A 20,333-nucleotide genomic window follows, 5' to 3' on the forward strand; every position below is an offset into this window, starting at 1 on the left:
TAAGGAAGGGAGAGTACGTGGTCCCACTTGAGTGGGGTGAGGTAATGACACGGGTTGTTGGAGTCTCCGCATCCCAGAATACGATGCGATGTCCAGGGTCTTTAGGTTCTACGATAACTCAATGGCAGCACAAGTGATTCAGGCTTCCATGGGTCGCCTGAGAATCTCTTCACCTACCTGTAGCGCTGTCGGCAAGTAAATGATTTCTGAGTTCCACACATCTGAGCGTAATATGCTGCTGGAACACAGGCTACAGAGCCCCCAGACATCACAAAGCAAGAAGCTCTGAGGCATGAATAGTATCTTTAACATCATCTTATATTTGGAAAAGCCGTTTTTTAAAAAAAACACTTGAAAATACAAGATAAGGTAACAGTGACTTATATGTAAGTTTTCACCTTATATTGCTTGGCCATTTTTACATATAAATTATTGCTTGCTAGCTTTGATAAATACACAGCACAGTCATATATACAGAAGCAGAAAGCATGAAATATGAGAAAGAAAATACTGTTAATGGCAATTCTGGTAATTCCACAAATGTTTCATATTTACCAGCTCTTCTAATGGTGGAAAACTACAAAGTGTAGTCCCTGAGAAGTTAGGTAGACGCCCTGACTGTGGGTTTTCTATCTTCTGTTAATGCAAGCTGATAATGTCACAGCGGTCCTAATTAATGATACATTAAAAGGCAAGAGTCCTTGCTTTTGGTCATCGATTTCATCCCAGTATTTGATAACAGTGTAATACGAATAAATAGGCTATGCAAATAAATATTACTCTGCTAAAAAATGTTTAGTATATACAGCTTTGCTTTATATAGTACATTTTCATCTAACTTTTTGGCAATTTTTAAAAACTTTTTTCCAGCACTAGTTTTAAGCACAACGGCTCACTCGTTAATAAGCAGGCTGAAAATTTACGGCCATGTCTTTGAAGCATTTAAAAGAAATGCTATCCATGTTAGATCACCAGAGTGGACCTGGTCTTCCCCATTTTAATGTTTCTGCCTAGTTTCTGAGAAGCTCAGATTAGCTGTGCCATCTAGGGACACTTGGAATCTGTGGTGTGTGTGATGGCTGCAACAAAACCACTGGGCAGGGATCGGGGCAGCAGTGGAAGCCCAGCTCCAGGGATCAAACGTCACCAGCACCTTCTCGCTGATGCCACTGTGTCTCCCTGCTTGGAGGTGAGTATGCATTAGTGCAACATCTCCCTACAAGCTGGGAGGTATGGGTTTTTACTTTGTCCCTATGCTTCTGAACTTAAGGTATTCTCCACCCAACTTGCTTGTGGACAGGGGTCTAGGAAAATGAATTTATTCTAAAGAGATACTAGAATAAAGTGAATGCAGGCCATAATATGTATCACTACAACCATCTGGCAATTATACAGATTATAACTAAGAGTGAAGTTATTATAAAACACTGTAGTCTTTGGAGCATCTGCAAATGTGTATGGAAAAATTAAAAAAATTCTTTTGAGTGGTTGTGATTTTGCCGATAGGAACTTGCCCTGTGCTAACTTCTAAGCAGGGCTGGTTTGCTGACAAATCCAAAGACCCATAGGAGTGTCTGAAAATTGTGCCATAGCAAAAAGAACCCCCTTAGAAGTGCCCACGCACCCGTCGCTGGTGAAGGTCTCAGACGATAGGAGATTTTTCAGAGTGAATGGAGATTTCGTGTGATTGTGAAAATCTGACAGTTAGAAAAGAGCTTACAGGTCCTCCTGGCCACCCTTCTAGCCAGAACAAAACCTATTCCAAAGAGGCCTTGGCAGATATATGCAGAGGGAATATGACCCATCCCTCTTAACAGGGACCCTGCTTAAGTCCCCTGCAGCCTGTTCACTTGGACAGCTCCAGACTCATTAGAAACAGCTTCATGTTGAGCTACACCTGGTTCCCATGATTCTGCCTTGAATTCATTGATTCCAGATTCACGTCTTCTCATTGCTTCTGAAATTTCTGAGAGCTGCTGCCTGGGAGACCTCTGCAGATCGTTGTTAAATTTCAGGAAGATTTAGAGATTTTGACTTTCAGAAGACAGGGATGGAAAAGCACATCTCAACAAAACAAAATCCTTCCCTTTTGCTGCCCCAAGAGCCACAAGACCATGGCTGGAGGAAACAGTGGGCAAGCGCCGTTCTCTCCCAGTCTGTTTCCACCCATACCACGTGGGGTACTCTGACTACACCCTCAAAATCTGTTTAGGTGTGATGTACGTGTGGATTCGTTTGGCCACGCACACATCTGAGTTGAGGTCCAAGCAGCAGGTGCTGTGCTAAAACAGTTCTCCACTGGAGCAATTGCAATACTTTTTGTTGGAGCAATGTAGATCTAATGTGAATAACCATTTAAACTGTAAAACACAAGAGACGATGTCCAAATGGCCTCGTAGGATTAGAATGGCCCAATGCTACTCCCGAGCATAGAGAAAAGACCAGAACACACACTGGTGCTGTAAGCCCACAGCGTCCTCAGTAACTGCCAAGGGAAGCGCTTTTCCAGTGTTTGATCAGCCACGAGAAAAATCTCTTTTCCCTGGTTCTGGTGGGTCTGATCTCCTCCAATGAGTCTCATTCCATTCCCAGGAGCCTGGGGCATTTCTCTGAGTGGACCAGCCCTGGATGGTGCCTTTCTATAAAGCCCTGTTAATGTTCAGGGCTGAAGCTTGACATGCTGGGACAGACTCTCTTTCAAAGTCCTACCTCAAATTTGCTCCCTGGGGCTGCTAACAGGGATCTCTCAAGCTCAGTGCGGTTCCCGAGCCCAGGAAACAGCATTGCTGTAAAGGTGTAAGAAAGCATTGGACACATCTCAGTAATGAGGTGCTGATGAGACATGAAGAAGCGGTCCAAGGAGAGGACCAGGTAGGAGGGGTGAGAGGGGCACCGGGATCACGTGTGTGGAAAATGAATGAACCTAACAGGCAAAGCAGGGCCCTTGTATTTTAGCAAAGTGACAAGGATCTAGCTGGCAGGGGTGGATTTCATTACTGTATCCCACAGGCTTTTTTGTTCATTTGAAGGTTGAGGGAAATCCTCTAACCAGTTCTTGAGAACAGCAAGAGGTCATATTTACTGTAGGAGCCCCAACCTGTAAAAATGGGAATAAAAAGACTTAAAAGACTCTGAGACTTTGGGGGGGAAAAAAAAAAAGGCAAATTATAGAAAGGCTCCCTGCCTTGGTTGGGAGGCAGACTATAGGACTTCTAAGTGTCCAACATACGTAAGACATTTAGATCTTTGGGGTTCTTTTCATTTGCTGAAAGATGGGCAATCACCACTATTTTAACCCCTTGTTCTTCTCCAGGGGAGTGCTAAGTGCTTCACACATCAGATCCCACTTAAACTCCCTGTACGGGCCGTTCTCATTCCAGAGTAATGGACATGAGGCCGCTGGAAGCAAGCAACACACGAGGGCATCGCCAGGCACAGAAAGGCGGGCCTTTGTGACCGTCACCCCCAGAAACAGTTAAGAGTGCCCGCAATGTGTCAGCCACTGTGCTTTTGTCAAAAATCGTATTGTACCCGAGATGAGAGCCTGCTTGCACGTGGAAAGAAAATCCCCAGAAATTCAATGAGTCGGTTTCTTAAAAGTGACTGTTCTTCCGTGTTGGCAAAGCAACTTAGTCTAACTTGCCTACAGTTGTGAATCAGTTGCGCAGAAAAGCATTTCACCTGCGAGCATACATCGCTAAGTGACTGGGGATGCCAAGAAATGCATGCCTTGCCATTTCTCTTCTGGAGATCAGAGCAGGGATGCCAGCTGCCAGTCCTCACTAACTCCCTAGACACAAGTGGCTTTTGGTGATGTCATAGTTCATAAAGACAGAGACCGGTGCGTCTCCCTGGAAACCTAGAGATGCCGTCACTGTCTTCAGGTGTTCAAATGAGCTCCCGCTTGGACAGCCTAGAAATGCAAAGTAAAACTCCTCTCAGGCTCACACACGCTCTTACTGAGACACCTGGTCACCGTATGACAGGAGACGGTCTCTCGTCTTGACGCTGGCGCATCTCAAAGTGAAAATTGGATTGGTTCAACAAGGTGATCCTAAGAAACCAGACTTCTCCATTTCGAGAAAGTTTCTGCCTTCTCCTTCCGACAGCAGCCTCTCCGCATCTCTGGCAGCTGACATCACTTCGCGAGCACGCTCTGGCTGGCTTTCCTGTGTATGTCTTGTGATACGCTGATAAAACTCAGCAACTTCTTTTCTCTCAGGAAAGCAACGTGCTCGGCGCTGCCATCCCCGGAGCTCCCGGGGCTGCGGTTCCAGGGTGGCGAGGCGTGGGGGGGCTCACACCCGTGGCTCGATCCTGTGCGACAGCGCAAACAGGGCCTGCTGGCTGTCAATGACGCACAGGTGATGAACGTAGGATTTTAACTCTGGGTGCTCTTTTGGAGATATGTCACCTCCTATTTTGGGGAAGGAAAAAAAGTCAATCTCATGAGAGCAGTAATGCTGTTTCTGAATACCAGTAACACCCCACCTGAAGGCGTAGAGTAAACCCAGAAGGCAGACTCGCATTGGTCAGAGTCCCAGAAGAGATATCTTTATCTTAATCCCAGAGATGCTTGTCCAGCTCAGACCAGATGCCTCAGGTCAGGTAATTAGACTGGCAAGATGTCTGTTCTACCAACATTGATAGAGCAATTTCTCCTAATATTATATAGTATTTAGTGATTGTTATTATCTCCCTCTACAGAACGTGAAACAGCACACACCTAGCAGGTAAGCGGCAGAGAAGGACCAGAACCCAGGCCGTGAGGCCCCCAAGTCCATGGTCTCGGCTCCCACGCCATGCAGCTTGTCACAGTGACTGCCCCATTAAATGGCTTTCACAGGCTCTTATATCTCAGGCTGGAACTGTCAGAAATCACTGCTAACCTGGTGACTGCACGGACACATTAGTTCTTTTTTTTTTTTTTTTTTTTTTTGATTTTGTATGTCCTTATTTTGGTAGGAAAATCTTTTGGAGTCCTTATTTGGGGGAGAAAAAATTAAGGGAACAATCAAATGAACGAATATCACAGAAGTGGACTCAAGGTTTGGTTTGCAGGCAAAGCAGGTTCAGAAAGTGTGTGGATGGGGTAACGTCCACGCAGCGAAGGACAAAGCAAGGGAGTTTCTACTCCCAGACGCAGGGCGGTTAAAGGGCCACAAGAGGCTCTGGTGCACTGTGAACCCGTGTGTGCCATGCTGCTGACAGCTCTGATAAGGAACCAGAGATAAAGTAGCCTGGACAGTGGGGCAGGCCCACTTCCCATGGTCAGGAACAAACAAACAAACAAAAAACGCATTAAGGCCTGGGGAGATGGGCTAAGCTGCCCTCCAGTGACACAATGTAACTGTGAGTCTTCTTGCTTTGTGGGATTTCAGAGGGAGAAGCCGGGGGTGAGGCTGGAGTTCAGCTGGGGCAGAAAAGGGGCCCCCAGGAGGCTGAGCATTTTAATGCAGAAATTTTATCTCCTGGTGAAAACGCATTTTTTCCTCCTCTGTGACAGATACGTTTTATGAGGAAATAATTTAGGGCTTGTATGTCACGGACGGCTTGTGGTTCTTCGGTTACATAGAAGCAAGGCTTCTTGGTTTCAACAAGTAAAAGCACCAGAGTTAAAGTTTTACCATTCCCCCTTGTTTGGTTTAGAAAACATGATGCTACCGAGGTAGTTTTGTTAACTTTCCAGCCTTAAAAAGACGGCAGGCGGAATGCTTCCAACCATGACAAGTGACCCTTGCATGGCACTCTGTAATCTCTAAGTGGCTTCATTAACATTGTTTTATCCCAAGGGCTGACGTTGTTTAACTCTGCCTATATAAACTGTCAAACTGAATTTAGATAATTCAGTTCCAAACTTGATTTTTAAAGATATATAAATACAAAACACAAACTGGCCTGATAGTTATTTAAATTCCTCCTTTGCCTTTTGCTATGCAGACTTACTCTCTGGAGATGGGAGGCTGGGAGATGGGAGGCTGGCAAGGTCAAGGCCAGCCCCACTGGTAGAACCTTCCTGCCCACACCTGCAGCGTATACAGACCGGAAGCCCTTGGTGAGTGAGACTGAGGTCTCAGAATTAGCTGAGTACCCATAAATACTTGGGAAGCAAAGGGGGGTGAAAGAGATACAAATCCTTTACTCATCAGCAACAGAATGCTTGTACATTTGAATGAATCTCCATGACAATGTTATTGCTATTTCTATTGAAACTGCATTGTACTTGGGTAGTTAATGGACAATTATACAAGCATGTATCAAACGGTATTCCTTGATGTGAGCACTTAGAAAATTAGGTCCTGTGTTTATAATTCTCTCTTTCACACAGAAACTTTGTAATCCACACAGAAGTTCAGTTGCTTTGTTGGAGGACAGTATTACTACCCAAGTCTGGCATGAACGGAATGAAAATTCTTAAGAATATGTACCAAATTGTTAGTAATATTTTCCTTAGGAAGTGGGACTTTGATTGTTCTACTTTAAAGATACTTCTGTATTGTTGAAAAAAATTGTTTTACAATGAGGATGTATTGCTTAACAAAGTAAGTTTTACTTAGTGGTCACTTTTGATTGATTTATAATTACTGAACTCTCTGTTTTTTTAATTGCCCTTTATAATTATAAAGTCTGCACAAGGCGAAGGAAACGGTATGGGCTGGGCAGTCAGGTACTCGGTCTGAGTAACGGCTGAAATTTAGCCTCTCCGAGCCTGAGTTTTCTGCTCTGCACCCACAGGGTCTATAATCTCCATTCACCAGCACGAGGGTCAGGATCCCACTGCCCATGTGAAAGCTCCTTGAACTCAATACAGCTGATTTCCTTCCTTCCTGCAATGTTTTAACATCATTTAAACACAGTGTAAATTATTCTTGAGATTTAAAAAGGAATAAATATTCCTACATACATCAGTCTCAGTGGGGAGTCAACAAAAGCGCTCAGAAAAATACTTTTTCAGTGAAAGGCAGCTCCAAACAGGAAGTTTTCATTGGACAGGAGAAAAGATTCTGCAAGGCTGCTTTAGGCATTTTTACAAACTATATTCCTATTCCAGGAAGGCTCCAAGCAAGGAGGTTAAGGACAGGGTCACCCCTGATAAACCCACGGGTAATTCTGAGCCAGCAGGCAAGCAAACAAGACTTTCTGGGTCAGGGGTACAGCGGGAGCTTCTGATCGTCTAAAGTCACTCTGTACAGTGTACGCTTGCTGCCAGGAGAGGATAAAAAGCTGCCATTTCTTCTCCTACTCTGCCTCCCAAACATGCAGTGATGAAACAGAGAGAATACAGTATATGCATGTGATGTGCATATTATATTTTACAATCTTTTTTTTTTTACCACCAATAGTTGTGATATGGCCACAGTCCATACCAATGTATGATAGACTAACATGCCATACCCAACTTCAATGACTCACCAAACTGGTTAGTCCTGCAGTGTCTCAGTGTTCGGACAGTGTCTGCAATCATATGCTGGAAGGCAAAAGAGGAAACACATCAGCGGAAGGGTCATTTCGGGTGTTGCTGAACTAGCGGTGCTGTGAGGCTGGTTGGATAGTCTAACACCTTTGGGTGTATTTAGAGGAGCTATATTTGGTGCGGGACCTAACTTTAATTGATAATATATATTGAGTTTGGATTACAAAAGAAAATTTGACCTTGTCTTCAGAAACAGTGGCTCTCAACCCCGGCTGCACAGATTCTAACTGAGCCACGGGAAAACATACTGTTAAGAAATGCAGTACAAGACAACCTACTGAATGGGAGCAAATATCTGTAAATGATATGACCAATAACGGGTTAATATGCAAAATATATAAAGAGCTCATACAACTCAACATCAAGAAAACAACTCGATTAAAAAATGGGCAGAAGGGGCTTCCCTGGTGGCACAGTGGTTGAGAGTCGTCCTGCCGATGCAGGGGACACGGGTTCGTGCCCCGGTCCGGGAAAGATCCCACATGCCGCGGAGCGGCTGGGCCCGTGAGCCATGGCCGCTGAGCCTGCACATCCGGAGCCTGTGCTCCTCAACGGGAGAGGCCACGGCAGTGAGAGGCCCGCGTACCGCCAAAAAAAAAAAAAAAAAAAAAAAATAAGGCAGAAGACCTGAACAGACATTTTTCCAAAGATGATATACACTTGGCTGACAGGTATATGAGAAGGTGCTCAATACTGTTAATCATCAGAGAAATGCAAATCAAAACCACAATGAAACATCACCTCACACCTGTCAGAATGGCTAACATTAAAATGACCACAAATGTTGGTGAGGACATGAAGAAAAGGGAACCCTCCTACACTGTTGGCAGGAATGTAAATTGGTGCAGCCATTATGGAGAACAATATGGAGGTTCCTCAAAAAACTAAAAATAGAACTACCATATGACCCAGCAATTCCACTCCTGGGTATATATCCAAAGAAAATGAAGACACTAATTCCAAAAGCCATATGCACCCCAATGTTCACAGCAGCATTATTTACAACTGCCAAGATATGGAAGCAACCTAAGTGTCCATCAACCGATGAATGGATAAAAATGTGGTATATATGTACAATGGAATACGACTCAGCCATAAAAAAGAATGAAATTTTTCCATTCCCAACAACATGGATGGGATTGGAGGGTATTAGGCTAAGTGAAATAAGTCAGACAGAGAAAGACAAATACTGTATGATATCACTTATATGTGGAATCTAAAAAATAAAACAAACTAGTGAATATAACAAAATGAAACCGACTCACAGATATAGAGGACAAACTAGTGGTTGGTTACCAGTGGGGAGAAAGAAGGAGGCAAGGCCAAGACAGGGCTAGGGGATAAAGAGGTGCAAACTATTATGTGTAGAATAATAAGCTACAAAGATAGTACAACACAGCGAATATGGTCAGCATTTTATAATAACTATAACCGGGGTATAACCTTTAAAAACTGTGAATCACAATGCTGTACACCTGTAACATATAATATCGTACATCAATACATACCTCAGTTAAAAGAAATATTTAAAAAAATATATTAAAAAAATGCAGCGCGTCCACCCTCAACCTACCTGTCCACATTTGCATATGCTTTTACTTCAGAAGGTGTTCCACCTTCTCCCCATGAAGTCTTTGTGAGTTCACCTGCACTTGGGAAGCTCCATTCTCAACCTTCCCACTGCTCTGTGTACAGTGTTTATTGGGTTTGTGTTGCTGTAATCACTTTGTGGAACTTTCTTCCTCCTCTAGAGCAAGTATCACGAGAGGGCTTTGTGTATCCAGCACTAACCGTACGGCACACACGTGGCCTCACACGTACTTGCTGAATGGAGGCCAGAAGTTTTGTGGAATCAAAGACTCAAGTAACTCAAATGGTGACAGGAGATGAGATATTTATGAAACAGGTACATTTTCTAAAACATCAATATCTTTACAGAGACCGTTTTCTGTTTATAATGTACATTCCCTTTTATAGTCTTCAGTTTTCTTCTTTATTTCTCTAAGCTTCCTACTGATCTCCAGGCAAAGATTTCTTAAACTCACAGCTCCTTCCTTTGGACAAGATCCCCTCGCCTCATACTTGTGTACCTGCAACCGCCTTCTAGCTCTCTCTACCACGGTAAAGGAAACACGGCATTTAGGACCAGACCAATCTCCACTACACTTCCTCCTGCGCAGTTGCCAGAATAATCTCCAAACACTTGTCATCATGTTCTAGTCCTCTGGAAGGCAACAGCGACTTCATACTGTTTCATACAAAATCCAAACATAACCCTGTAATTCAAGAATCCACATTATTCACGATCTGGTCCTCCAAACCTTCCTAAATGGGCCATCATATTTTTTTTTTAACAATTGAAGTACAGTTGGTTTACAACATTAGTTTCAGGTGATTCAAAATTTATAGATTATACTCCATTTAAAGTTATTATAAAATATTGGCTATTATTACTGTGCTATACAATATATCCTTGTGTATTATTTATTTTATACATAGTCGTTCGTACCCTGGGCCATTGTTTTTCATGTCCTGCCTACACACATTGAACATAGGATCGTCTATATACAGCAAACGCTCAACAAATTACTGCTAAAATAATAATGTTAATACTAAAAATAAATTTACTTAAAATTCAGCAGACCTCCAGAAACATTATTGGAATATGACCTACTTATTAAATTGTTCTCACCGGCTGCATTTCTATTGTATTTCTACTCAATAGTGAAAAATAAACAGGACAGTGATTACAGCAACAGCTCGAGTTGCGTTTGTAAAGGAAATGAGACCTGACTCATGTCTGAGAATGTATTGTTAAATTTCCTTCCCCCAATTTTACCACTATTCCCAGGACAGTTCGGTCGTTGTTTTAAGGTATGGCGTCACCTTGATTTCTATCACGTGCCATTTGCACAGCTGATGTAAGGTGAGGTACTCAGGGCAGCACTGAAACCAGAGCCCTGATCTCATCTTTAGGTTTTCTGAAGGGAGCGGGGAGGAAGCTACGATAAAAGACGATGCTCTTAACACGGAGTGATAAAGAGAAGAAAGGGAGAAAGCATTTGTTTCTTCATTATTTAATGGTCTGAGGCTGAAACATTTGGAGCTGCTGAGGCAGTGTGGGGAACAATGGAAAACTTATTAGGTCCAATAAGCACTTCTGGGTTTCGTGTTCTCTGACCTAATGCGTTGGCCTGGATCAGCCTGATAAAGATAACACACTGAATTATCTGTTCACTGGCTAATACCCATCATGAGGAATTGGCTTCCCACAGGTTAATTCAGTTAGGTTCTACTGGTTCATTACTGTGAAAGATGATGCTATTTTATCAATAGCTTAAGTGAAACCTTGTCTTTTTGCTAAGAAACGTGCTGAAACTACTGACTCTACTAGGAAATTCAGTTTCACTCTCCAGCATCCAAGTACAACATAGGGCTATGTACAATGTAAAATACAGTTTTGTCTAGAAAAAATTCTGACTTCAGCCTGTCTTCTCTGTGCAAGGAGTGGGGGTCAGCATGAGGCATGCTGTACCTTAAATGCCATCTGCTTTGAGGACCAGGAACCCAGTGACCCTACAAAATCTGCTCTCTTTAGAAATGACGTGATGGCAAGCACCTGATGGGTGAGCTTGTGTGCCGTGGGCCTGCTGCACGCGTGTATAACTGCACTTACCTTCTAGCTGTCTTTTTAGTAAGAGTTCTCTTCAGGAATTTGAAATAAAAGATTACCTATTGACGCCATGTTATTTCCTTAAGCTTTATTAAAGGGTTCGGGGTACATACAATTATTGACCCTAGGAGCAGTACTATTAGTTAGACTTTGTTTCAGTCCCCACGGTTAGTTTTAAGTCTTGTCTCTATGAAAGCAAGACCCTAGACTACGTGAGTCAGCGTTAAAAGGCCTCCACTGGACCACTGGAGAAAGCAGGGGAAAAAAGAAAAGAGACGCTGGTCAGAATGAAAGAGAGAGGGTGCAGGAAGCTTTCCATCACTCTTTCCCATGCTTGCCTTTACTGAATTGTTCTCTCACTTGGGGAGCTCCATCTGGGGGGAAATGACACAATGAACTTAACCAAATCACTGGTTCTCTTTGGGAAGGGGGCCAACCACCACTGTACCCTTAACAACTGACCACAGTCAGCGTACAAAGAGTACACTGGCTCTCGCATGTTTCCTCTGGGTTAGTCAGAGGGAAGGGTACTAGACCTTTAGAGGGAATTCCACTTGGTGTGACACAGCTTGTCCCACATCTCTTACATGCTCGCCAAAGCTTATTTGGCGTTCTTAAGCAGAGGTGTTGGCCAAGATTTGAAGTAAGTATTGACCAGAGGCTTCTTATTCCTGCAATCATTTCATTAATACCAAACACTGAAGATTAACCTGTCTACAGACTAGAACGTTAGGGCCTACAGTCTTTGGCTACAAAGAGGGGCCCTGGGATCTTCAGAACATTACTGGGTGACACCAGGACAAATCTCTAAAGAGTAAGTACAAGAAAACCCAATACTTTAAATATCTATTTCGGGCTGTGTTGGTTTGACTGTAGTATCTAAAATAACTGAGCTGGATCCCAAAGCACTTAGTGCACAGAGAGACTCAAAAAGTTACGGACATGTCTACTTCATAACTAATGAGCCAGAAAGCGATCACCCTCAAATCATTAAAACTGAGCTAAGGCAAGCTATCCCAAGACGTCAGTCTTCCAGATTCAGCTGCTTGGGTTTTCAGGTTGTACCAGAGCCTCCTGCACTGGCTCTGCACCGCCTCATCCCGTGTGTGGCGAGTTAACCTCACAATTAGAGCGGGGCACCTCTGAGGCAAAGGTCAGAGGCCAAACCTCGTTTGGACTCATCAGGTGGTACCGTTCTTTGGTCATGGTCTATGGCCCCCGTCTCACTCAACCTTCTCTCAAATGCCTGACCGAGTCTCACAGGGAACCGGGGATCCATTTCTGAAAGAGTTCACACAAATCTATTACCATTACGGAAAAGGTCACTCAAAGTTCAGGGTCTACGGACAGGGGTCCCCGATACCATCTTTAACCGTGCATGGCAGGCTCACCTATGACACTAAAGTTCAACTGTCAGACAAATCCATTCTTGTGGTCCCCAGGGTCTCTTCGGGGCACTCCTATTTCACAGTCGCAGGCAATTCCTCCTGTGCCCACAGCCAGTGAGAAAGGCTAGTAGGAACCGGCTGCGTGACAAAGCACTTGAGAATGTGTCCTGGAAACAGTTCTCAAAGAGGCATTTCAGCGACTTGTAAGAAGGGACTGGCCAGGGACCCCTTTCTCATGAGCTCACTTTCTCACTTTGCACGAGGTGATCTCTCCACAGTGGCATCATCTGTCCACAGGCTGATAGAGGGGTGGTCCTTCCCCTCCCATGCAGACCCTACAAATTCCATCTTCATATCCAAGATGGACGTATCTCCCCAGAAGGAGAGCTTTGTCCCGTGCCTCAGAAGCAGCGTAAGCCAAGACACAGGGAGATGCCTTTAAAGCAACAAGGCTGAACCTCAAGACTGTGAACTCCTGCTGACAGGAACCTTACAGCTTTCATTCTAGTTCAAACACATACACTCAACCACTGATGTCAATCTAATGAAGTTCCGTTTTCAAAAATAAAAAGCAGATTTTCATATTTGGCCCCAGAACTTGCCGGCACACTTATTTTTAACTGGAACGCACTGCGTTGATAATGTACAACATGCAGCAAATAAATCACCGCACATTCAGAGGAGAAAAGCACTTAAACCATTTGTTTCTTGGCGCAGAAAAGCATACACTTCCCTTACAGTGGGAAAAAGGAGAAATAGTGAAGTTTTACGTACCAGTTTTTCAAAATTGACAAGATTATCCAAAAATGTTTTATTTCCTTCATGAATGAATGTTACATCTGAAAATTAAAAACAAAAAGATATATGTACCATTAGGAACGGATCATGACGCAGAGTTGAAGAGGTATAGATGCAATGCAGCTTATTAATTTTTCTTAAACGTTATGGATTATTTCATGCAATTGACCAGGCAACTTGAAACTGAATCTCAATAGTATTTGATGTGAGGGGGCATAATGTATGCGTGTGGAGAGAAAACATTATAACACTCACGCAAGTATGTATCTTGCTTTTACATTGCAGGCTTTGACTTCAACCTGCTTAACATCCACTAACACTATTCTATAACTTAACTGGTCCATTATGTTTTTAGGCCAGAACACCGAGCAGAAAAGAACTGAACCCCCAGAAACAAAAAGGATTTTTAATATTTATGTGTTTGCTTTTTAACAATCCCTGGCAAAGTATATGGATCTGCTTTACTTAAAGCATTAAGGTTTAGATTTTTGGTTTTCAAAGCCAGGGCCTGACTGTGTATCTGAAGTGAATGAGTAATGGGACAGGTTTGGAAAAGGCAAGATTTCTGGGCCTATTCACTGATGAAAACAACATAAGGAAAGTAGGATGAAGATACATTTTCAGAGGACGGGAATGTTAATTTGATTTGAGCCTTACTGCATTTGAAGTGAAAGAAGATATTCAAATAAAAATCTCCTTTTGGTCGCAAAACTTACTGGAGTGTCTCTTCAAGAGACAAGGATTAGTTACAATAATAACAGAAGCTGAAGCTCTGAAAGGGGGTGGCTTATAAAAACTCAAATCAGAGGGTCAGTGACTGAGCATTGGGGAGTCCTCACAGTGGAGAATCAAAGTAAGAAATATACTACAATTTAAAGAACATGCAAATAATCATGTTATATCACAGACATGGAGGACAAACCAAATGAACATCACTTTCAAAAATCTTGTTAAAATAACATGATATAAAGAGGGAAACGAACAGATTAAAATTCCTCTAAATAGAAAGGAAAAGCATTTGCATTTAATCAAGACTTTGATTCTGCTGGTCCCTATGGGGCAATTACGAGATAGGTGCTTGGGAAATCTGCCTGAAACACACCCAGCCGCTGAGCTTTGACTGCCCACCAGGGGGCAACACCAGTTCCACAGTTACAGACTACGCTGATGACGACCCTTTTCTCATGGCATTCTTTATTCACAGCTTCCAGCCCCACCAGACTGCAACGTTTTCCTAAGTTTTCTCCCCTTGATTTTTTTTTTTAAACTGATGTCTTACCAGGGGAGCAATTCACAATTACACAGTCATCTGACAAACTCTCTGGTTATTTTCTTTCACTGTTTTGCTTTCAGAATAGAATTGCAAGCTTTCAACCTCTGACACAATATTTAGAAAAAGAGTAGCCAACACAGTTAGCTTGTACCTTGTTTGTACAGCAAGCAAAGCACTGTGTGTACTCTATCTACATTAAACACCACCTACAAGCCTAGTAACTCCTCACTCGTGGAGAATTCGGATTACAAATGCCCTGTCAGAGTTTCTTCGTCCATTCCCCCAGTGTTCCAAGGTTTGTCATCCGCTCCCTATGTTCCCAAAGATGATGATAATAACGCAGCTTATATTTATTACCAGCGTCAGACAGCATTAACTCATTTAATCCTCACAAAAGACTATAAGGTAAAAGCCCTAGCAGGAAAAGAATGTGAAGAAAGGATGGTCCAAAGAACAAGCACAGCTGGCCCATGATCACAGCTCTAAGTCTCAGAGCCAGGACCCAAGCCCAGGCAGCCTGCTTGCTCTCTCCACGGTGCCTCTCTGGTACCCGAAAGGACTTGGACATTTCTGACCACCCGTTACAGCCACCTTGCTGAATTCATGGGAGACGGGGGCCTCTGCAACTTTTACAGTGTTTCCTTTGTCCCTCTTTCTATCTCCTCCCTCTCCTCTGCGTGGGTGATCTTGCTTAATCTCAACTCTCAAGGACTTGTCGAGGCCAGCGCACGAGGACGGTGGCTCTACTGAGGGTGGGGGGCTGTTAGGCTGATGCTGGCCTGAGGATAAGGCAGGGAAGGTGTGTCTGGCCAGGTGGGGAGGCAAGAGGGGCTGGAAGGGGCTGCTGCCCAGGAGAAGGGGGTCAAATGGCTGAAGGTTTTGATGCAGATGAACGGCAGGTGTATGATGAGGCAGGTGTGAGAAGGATAAACCAATACAGGTGTTTGAGCTCAAAAACGGGGGTCTCAGAACCTAAGTCATGGGCTGTGAAGCAGTTCAGGGTTCAGAGTGCTAGAAATGAGCAACCGCCAGACCCCTTGATCTGGAGACATCTGAACACGCTCCTAACACTTCATATAACAGGACGGGGGATGAAAGGACTCTGTTTGAAGAGATGGCAAGTGAAAGAGAAGGAAGAAACATACAAGCACCTCAACATTCCATTTATTTAAACACCCCCGCAAATGTGCAATAATAATCTGCGCCCCAAGATACAAACACGACCTCAGTTTACCTTCAGACACCTGTTGATCATTCACTCTACTGGAAGGACTACCATCTCCCAAAACGCCACGATACAGATTATTCAACTGCTTTTGACCTTTAGCTCAGCTGGATCCTTTCCCCAACACTTACTTAGGGTTTCTCACTCACTACTTTCTGAACTGGATTCCACAGTATGGGGGGGAAAGTAAATCAGAAGTAAGAAATTCACTGGAAAGTAGAAAAGCTGATGGCTGGAAGCATTTTTAGGTTACCTGCTCACTTGATAATCTGCATGGTATTGGGAATTGACTATCTCAAAAAATGAAACATGGGAGCCCTAATCCTTCTTAACACCCAAGGAGTTCAGTTTGGTCTCTTTCTCTAACCAAAAGCAATGCAAAGCAGGAGGCACAAGAGGGGAGGGCTGGGAAGTTTTCATGAAAATGTTGGTTGCTCTAGTTTACAGCAAATTTTAAAATAATTTTGCATTTAACAAAAGCTAAGAATGTCATTTATGTTTTCCAAAATGTCTTACCTCAGATGTGATATACACATATTTAAAAGTTTCATCCTGTTTTCCTTTGGAAATTATTTCAGACAAAAAAAAGTAACTTTAAATGCAAGAGAGTACTAACGTTTTATAATGGCAAAAAATTAAGATGAAGGAAAAACAAGTGCTTCTTTAAACTTGAGCTTCTAATGAAAAAGAAAATGTTTAATTTACTAGCGGGAATGAGAGAATGTATTTTCAGTAGAAAAAAGGGAAATTCGAAAAGCTGCTCAACATCACTAATTATTAGAGAAATGCAAATCAAAACTACAATGAGGTATCACCTCACACCAGTTAGAATGGGCATCATCAGAAAATCTACAAACAACAAATGCTGGAGAGTGTGTGGAGAAAAGGGAACCCTCTTGCACTGTTGGTGGGAATGTAAACTGATACAGCCACTATGGAGAACAGTATGGAGGGTCCTTAAAAAACTAAAAATAGAATTAGCATATAACCCAGCAATCCCACTACTGGGCATATACCCTGAGAAAACCATAATTCAAAAAGACATATGTACCCCAGTGTTCATTGAAGCACTAGTTACAATAGCCAGGTCATGGAAGCAACCTAAATGCCCACTGACAGACGAATGGATAAAGATGTGGTACATATATACAATGGAATATTACTCAGCCATAAAAAGGAACGAAATTGGGTCATTTGTTGAGACGTGGATGGATCTAGAGATTGTCATACAGAGTGAAGTAAGTCAGAAAGAGAAAAACAAATATCGTATATTAACGCATATATGTGGAACCTAGAAAAATGGTACAGATGAACCAGTTTGCAGGGCAGAAATAGAGACACAGATGTAGAGAACAAACGTATGGACACCAAGGCGGGAAAGCGGCGGGGTGGTGGGGTGGTGGTGGGATGAATTGGGAGATTGGGATTGACATGTATACACTGATGTGCATAAAACTGATGACTAATAAGAACCTGCTGTATACAAAAAAATAGAAAAAACCTATTTATTAAAAAAAAAATTTAAACACACACACACACACACAAAAGAAAAAAGGGAGATTTGTTTTGCTGCCGACAAAGAGGTCTAGATAAACTCAGTAAAGCAGAAAATTGCATCCAAGCTAAGACATAAGTGTGAGGCACCTGACTGCATTAAGTACCTTGGGGGAAAAACCACTAATATATAGCAGAAAGCTCAGCTCATATCTAATTAAGTTAACGGGACATTGTCGACTGTTTTCTCATTACCTTAAAAACATCCACTGTTTCAAAATTTTGTCTTCCTAAAATCAATTCCTTTCCCAGATCTGTCTTCGCTTCCTAGTTTTCCTCTTTGTGTCTAAATAATTCTAAGTGTCACTTCCCACAGGCCACCACCCCCGCTCTCCAGCTGGTGTTTTATTTTAAATAAAAATCAGAAGCCTGAATAAACTTATCTTAGAAATAAACATGAAAAATTAAATGAACTTTTAAGTTGGTATTCTGGCTTTACAATCTCTCCTTATTTCATCCATTTACATTTCGCAGAATCTTTTGAGCTCGAATGAAGCATTCTGTGTGACTCTCAATTGTCCTAATACATTATTGTTTCCCAGAAATTCTTGCTTTATACTAGATGAAGATTGAATAAATAGCTGCAGGGATGCATAGCAACTCAACACTTCTCCAAGCTCTGGCTGTTCTTGAGAGAAGCCGAAAAGCGAGTATCAGCTTTATTGCCAGTGGGGCTGGCGATGGGGGGAGGTGAGGGAGGAGACGGCCAGGCCAACCAGCAATCCAGTTCCCAGGTATTTCACTTCCAGAATCACATTGATGGGTGTAGGCACCGGGGACTGAGCCAGCAGAATTTACAAGCCTCTGAAGGGTGAAGGCAATATAAAAGAGTATTCCTATAATCCCTTGGAAAGAATCAAAACACAGCCAAGAAAAATGACCAACCTGCTTTTCCTGGAAAGCACATAGGTAGGATATATACTAAATGTCAGGAGCATAGGCCAGATGAAAACGAACTTCACTTTCATTAATCCCCTGGGTCTGAAAGAGACCCCCTGAGATCGTTAGTAAATTTAACTAACATGTTTCATGATGAATGATCTGGCGCTCTCTACAGAAGACAAGTTAGTCGACTAACTTGGAGCTGTCAGATACTTTCCCAACTGGATTCACTCCTGGAAAGAAGAAAGTACATTCCCTACCAAAATTCTTCATACACTACACTGCCTGGGTTGACCAAAGGTACTTCTCACACAGCAGCAGGCCACGGGTTGAATCTCTGAAATTTAAGTTGAAAACATAGACCGTGACTGATCACTGTTTGGATTCTTTATGCCAGCCTTATTCTTGGTTGAATTAAGTGAATTGTAGACTCAAATAAGACGATGCTTAAAGCAGAGTAAAGTAAAAACACAAACGTTTCCAGTGCCAAGTTTTGTGAGTCAATCGAAAACACTTTGATGTCTGCTTAAGTACAATTAAGTATTTTAAGCATTTCAGAAATAATTGAACATTTGAAAAACAGTCACAAGCCAACACAGTTAGGGCTGAATGTCAAAATTACTATAAAGAAATAAACTGAGATTCCTTTTCTTGCCCTCTGTAGAGTGACAAATTTCTGGAAGATGGAATTATATAGCATAGAAGATAGAAAACCGTTACCTTTAAGCAATAAGGGCATGAAAGGGATTTTGGGCGGCTTCATCTTTTTGAATGCATCTCGGTAGGCTTTGTGATTCAGGGAAGGATCCTGCCGAACCAAGAAGATTACAAAGAGAAAGAAAAATCAATGTGCTATAGAAACAATTCTAAATCCACTTTTACTATACCATTTGAACATGATTTAGATATAGAGTGGTTCTTCCTAAGAACAAAGTAGATAAAGGGTTCCTAGGAGAATAAACTCACTAAATTAGGGCAGGAAATCTAGGCAATGAATGAAAGTCAAGTTACTGGTTGACAATAATGGGAAATGACTGCAAAGGACAGACACCTTTTGATTGCCCTATTATTCTTCCCTCAAACAGGTTCCTTAAGTACAGTTTCTTCTCCATAGTTTCTACCATGAGGTGACCCCACAGCCTTTTGTTAAGCACACTGCAAAGAAAAACTGCGCTCGTAATGCACAGATAATGCAGAGAAAACAAGACAACAGTTTTATTGTGATCTGAAGAGAGACCGAAAATTGAGTATACTTAAAAATCTGCCTTCTGAATATCATGCCAAGAGGACCATTCTCACTACCTTTTTCCACGGAGAGGAAGAAGTGTTAACTTGCTTCACTCCATAAGAAGCAAAGCTACATTTTCATACCCAAGTGAACTAGCCTAAGCTACCTGACACGGTAGAGTGCAGACACCGACTACTGAAATCTAGAAAGAAACTGGACACCAGCAATCAGTTTGAAGAATAAGTCTACTCCGGCTCAACTACTTACTGTTAAACTTTCAAGTTCAGAAAAAAGTTTCTTAAACTTCCCAGGGATTTTCTAAAAACAAACAAACAAAAAAGAAAAGGTCAAAAGAAATCAGTTATTTTGAGAGGCACTAAGGGGAATGTTCATTAAGTTGTGTTATATATGTCACATTTCTGAACATAAATAGCTCTATCATCTGGTTCTACCCTGATTGCTTCTCATTATGCAGTTTTCATCATTCCTTAATGCGACTTTCCTTGGGAATGTTGCTAAAGACAGGTTAAAATAAGTAACAGCCACATGAATCGGGAATCCAGCTGGTTAAACATTCCACACACTGGTGATCTTTTAATAAAAACTTGGATTTTGGTTCTGTATCTTACCTCTGACAAATGCTCTCACCTTTTTTTTCTTTTTTTAACTTATTATTTTGGGCTGCTTTGGTTCTCCGTTGCTGTAAGCAGGTTTTCTCTAGTTGTGGAGAGCGGGGGCTACTCTTCATTGCGGTGCATGGGCTTCTCTCATGGCGGTGGTTTCTCTTGTTGTGGAGCACGGGCTCTAGGCACGTGGGCTTCAGTAGTTGCAGCATGTG

The 20,333-nt window shown here is 42.5% G+C and overlaps 1 protein-coding gene across 5 annotated transcripts in view; it reads right to left on the reverse strand.

Annotated features, from left to right (window-relative positions):
- Positions 1–297: 297 nt before the first annotated feature.
- Positions 298–20,333, reverse strand: part of RAPGEF5 (Rap guanine nucleotide exchange factor 5) — a 181,087-nt gene continuing 161,051 nt past the window's right edge. For all 5 annotated transcript variants that reach the window (XM_032643882.1, XM_032643883.1, XM_032643884.1 and 2 more), the window contains 5 exons: positions 19,763–19,813; positions 18,988–19,075; positions 13,310–13,374; positions 7,414–7,468; positions 298–4,417 (listed from right to left, as the gene is read on the reverse strand). In XM_032643882.1, the coding sequence (XP_032499773.1) occupies positions 4,299–4,417; positions 7,414–7,468; positions 13,310–13,374; positions 18,988–19,075; positions 19,763–19,813 (378 nt within the window). In that variant the 3' untranslated portion in view covers positions 298–4,298. The remainder of the gene's footprint in view (positions 4,418–7,413; positions 7,469–13,309; positions 13,375–18,987; positions 19,076–19,762; positions 19,814–20,333) is intronic.

The sequence above is a fragment of the Phocoena sinus genome, chromosome 9 (genome assembly GCF_008692025.1).
Source record: "Phocoena sinus isolate mPhoSin1 chromosome 9, mPhoSin1.pri, whole genome shotgun sequence".
NCBI lineage: Eukaryota > Metazoa > Chordata > Mammalia > Artiodactyla > Phocoenidae > Phocoena > Phocoena sinus.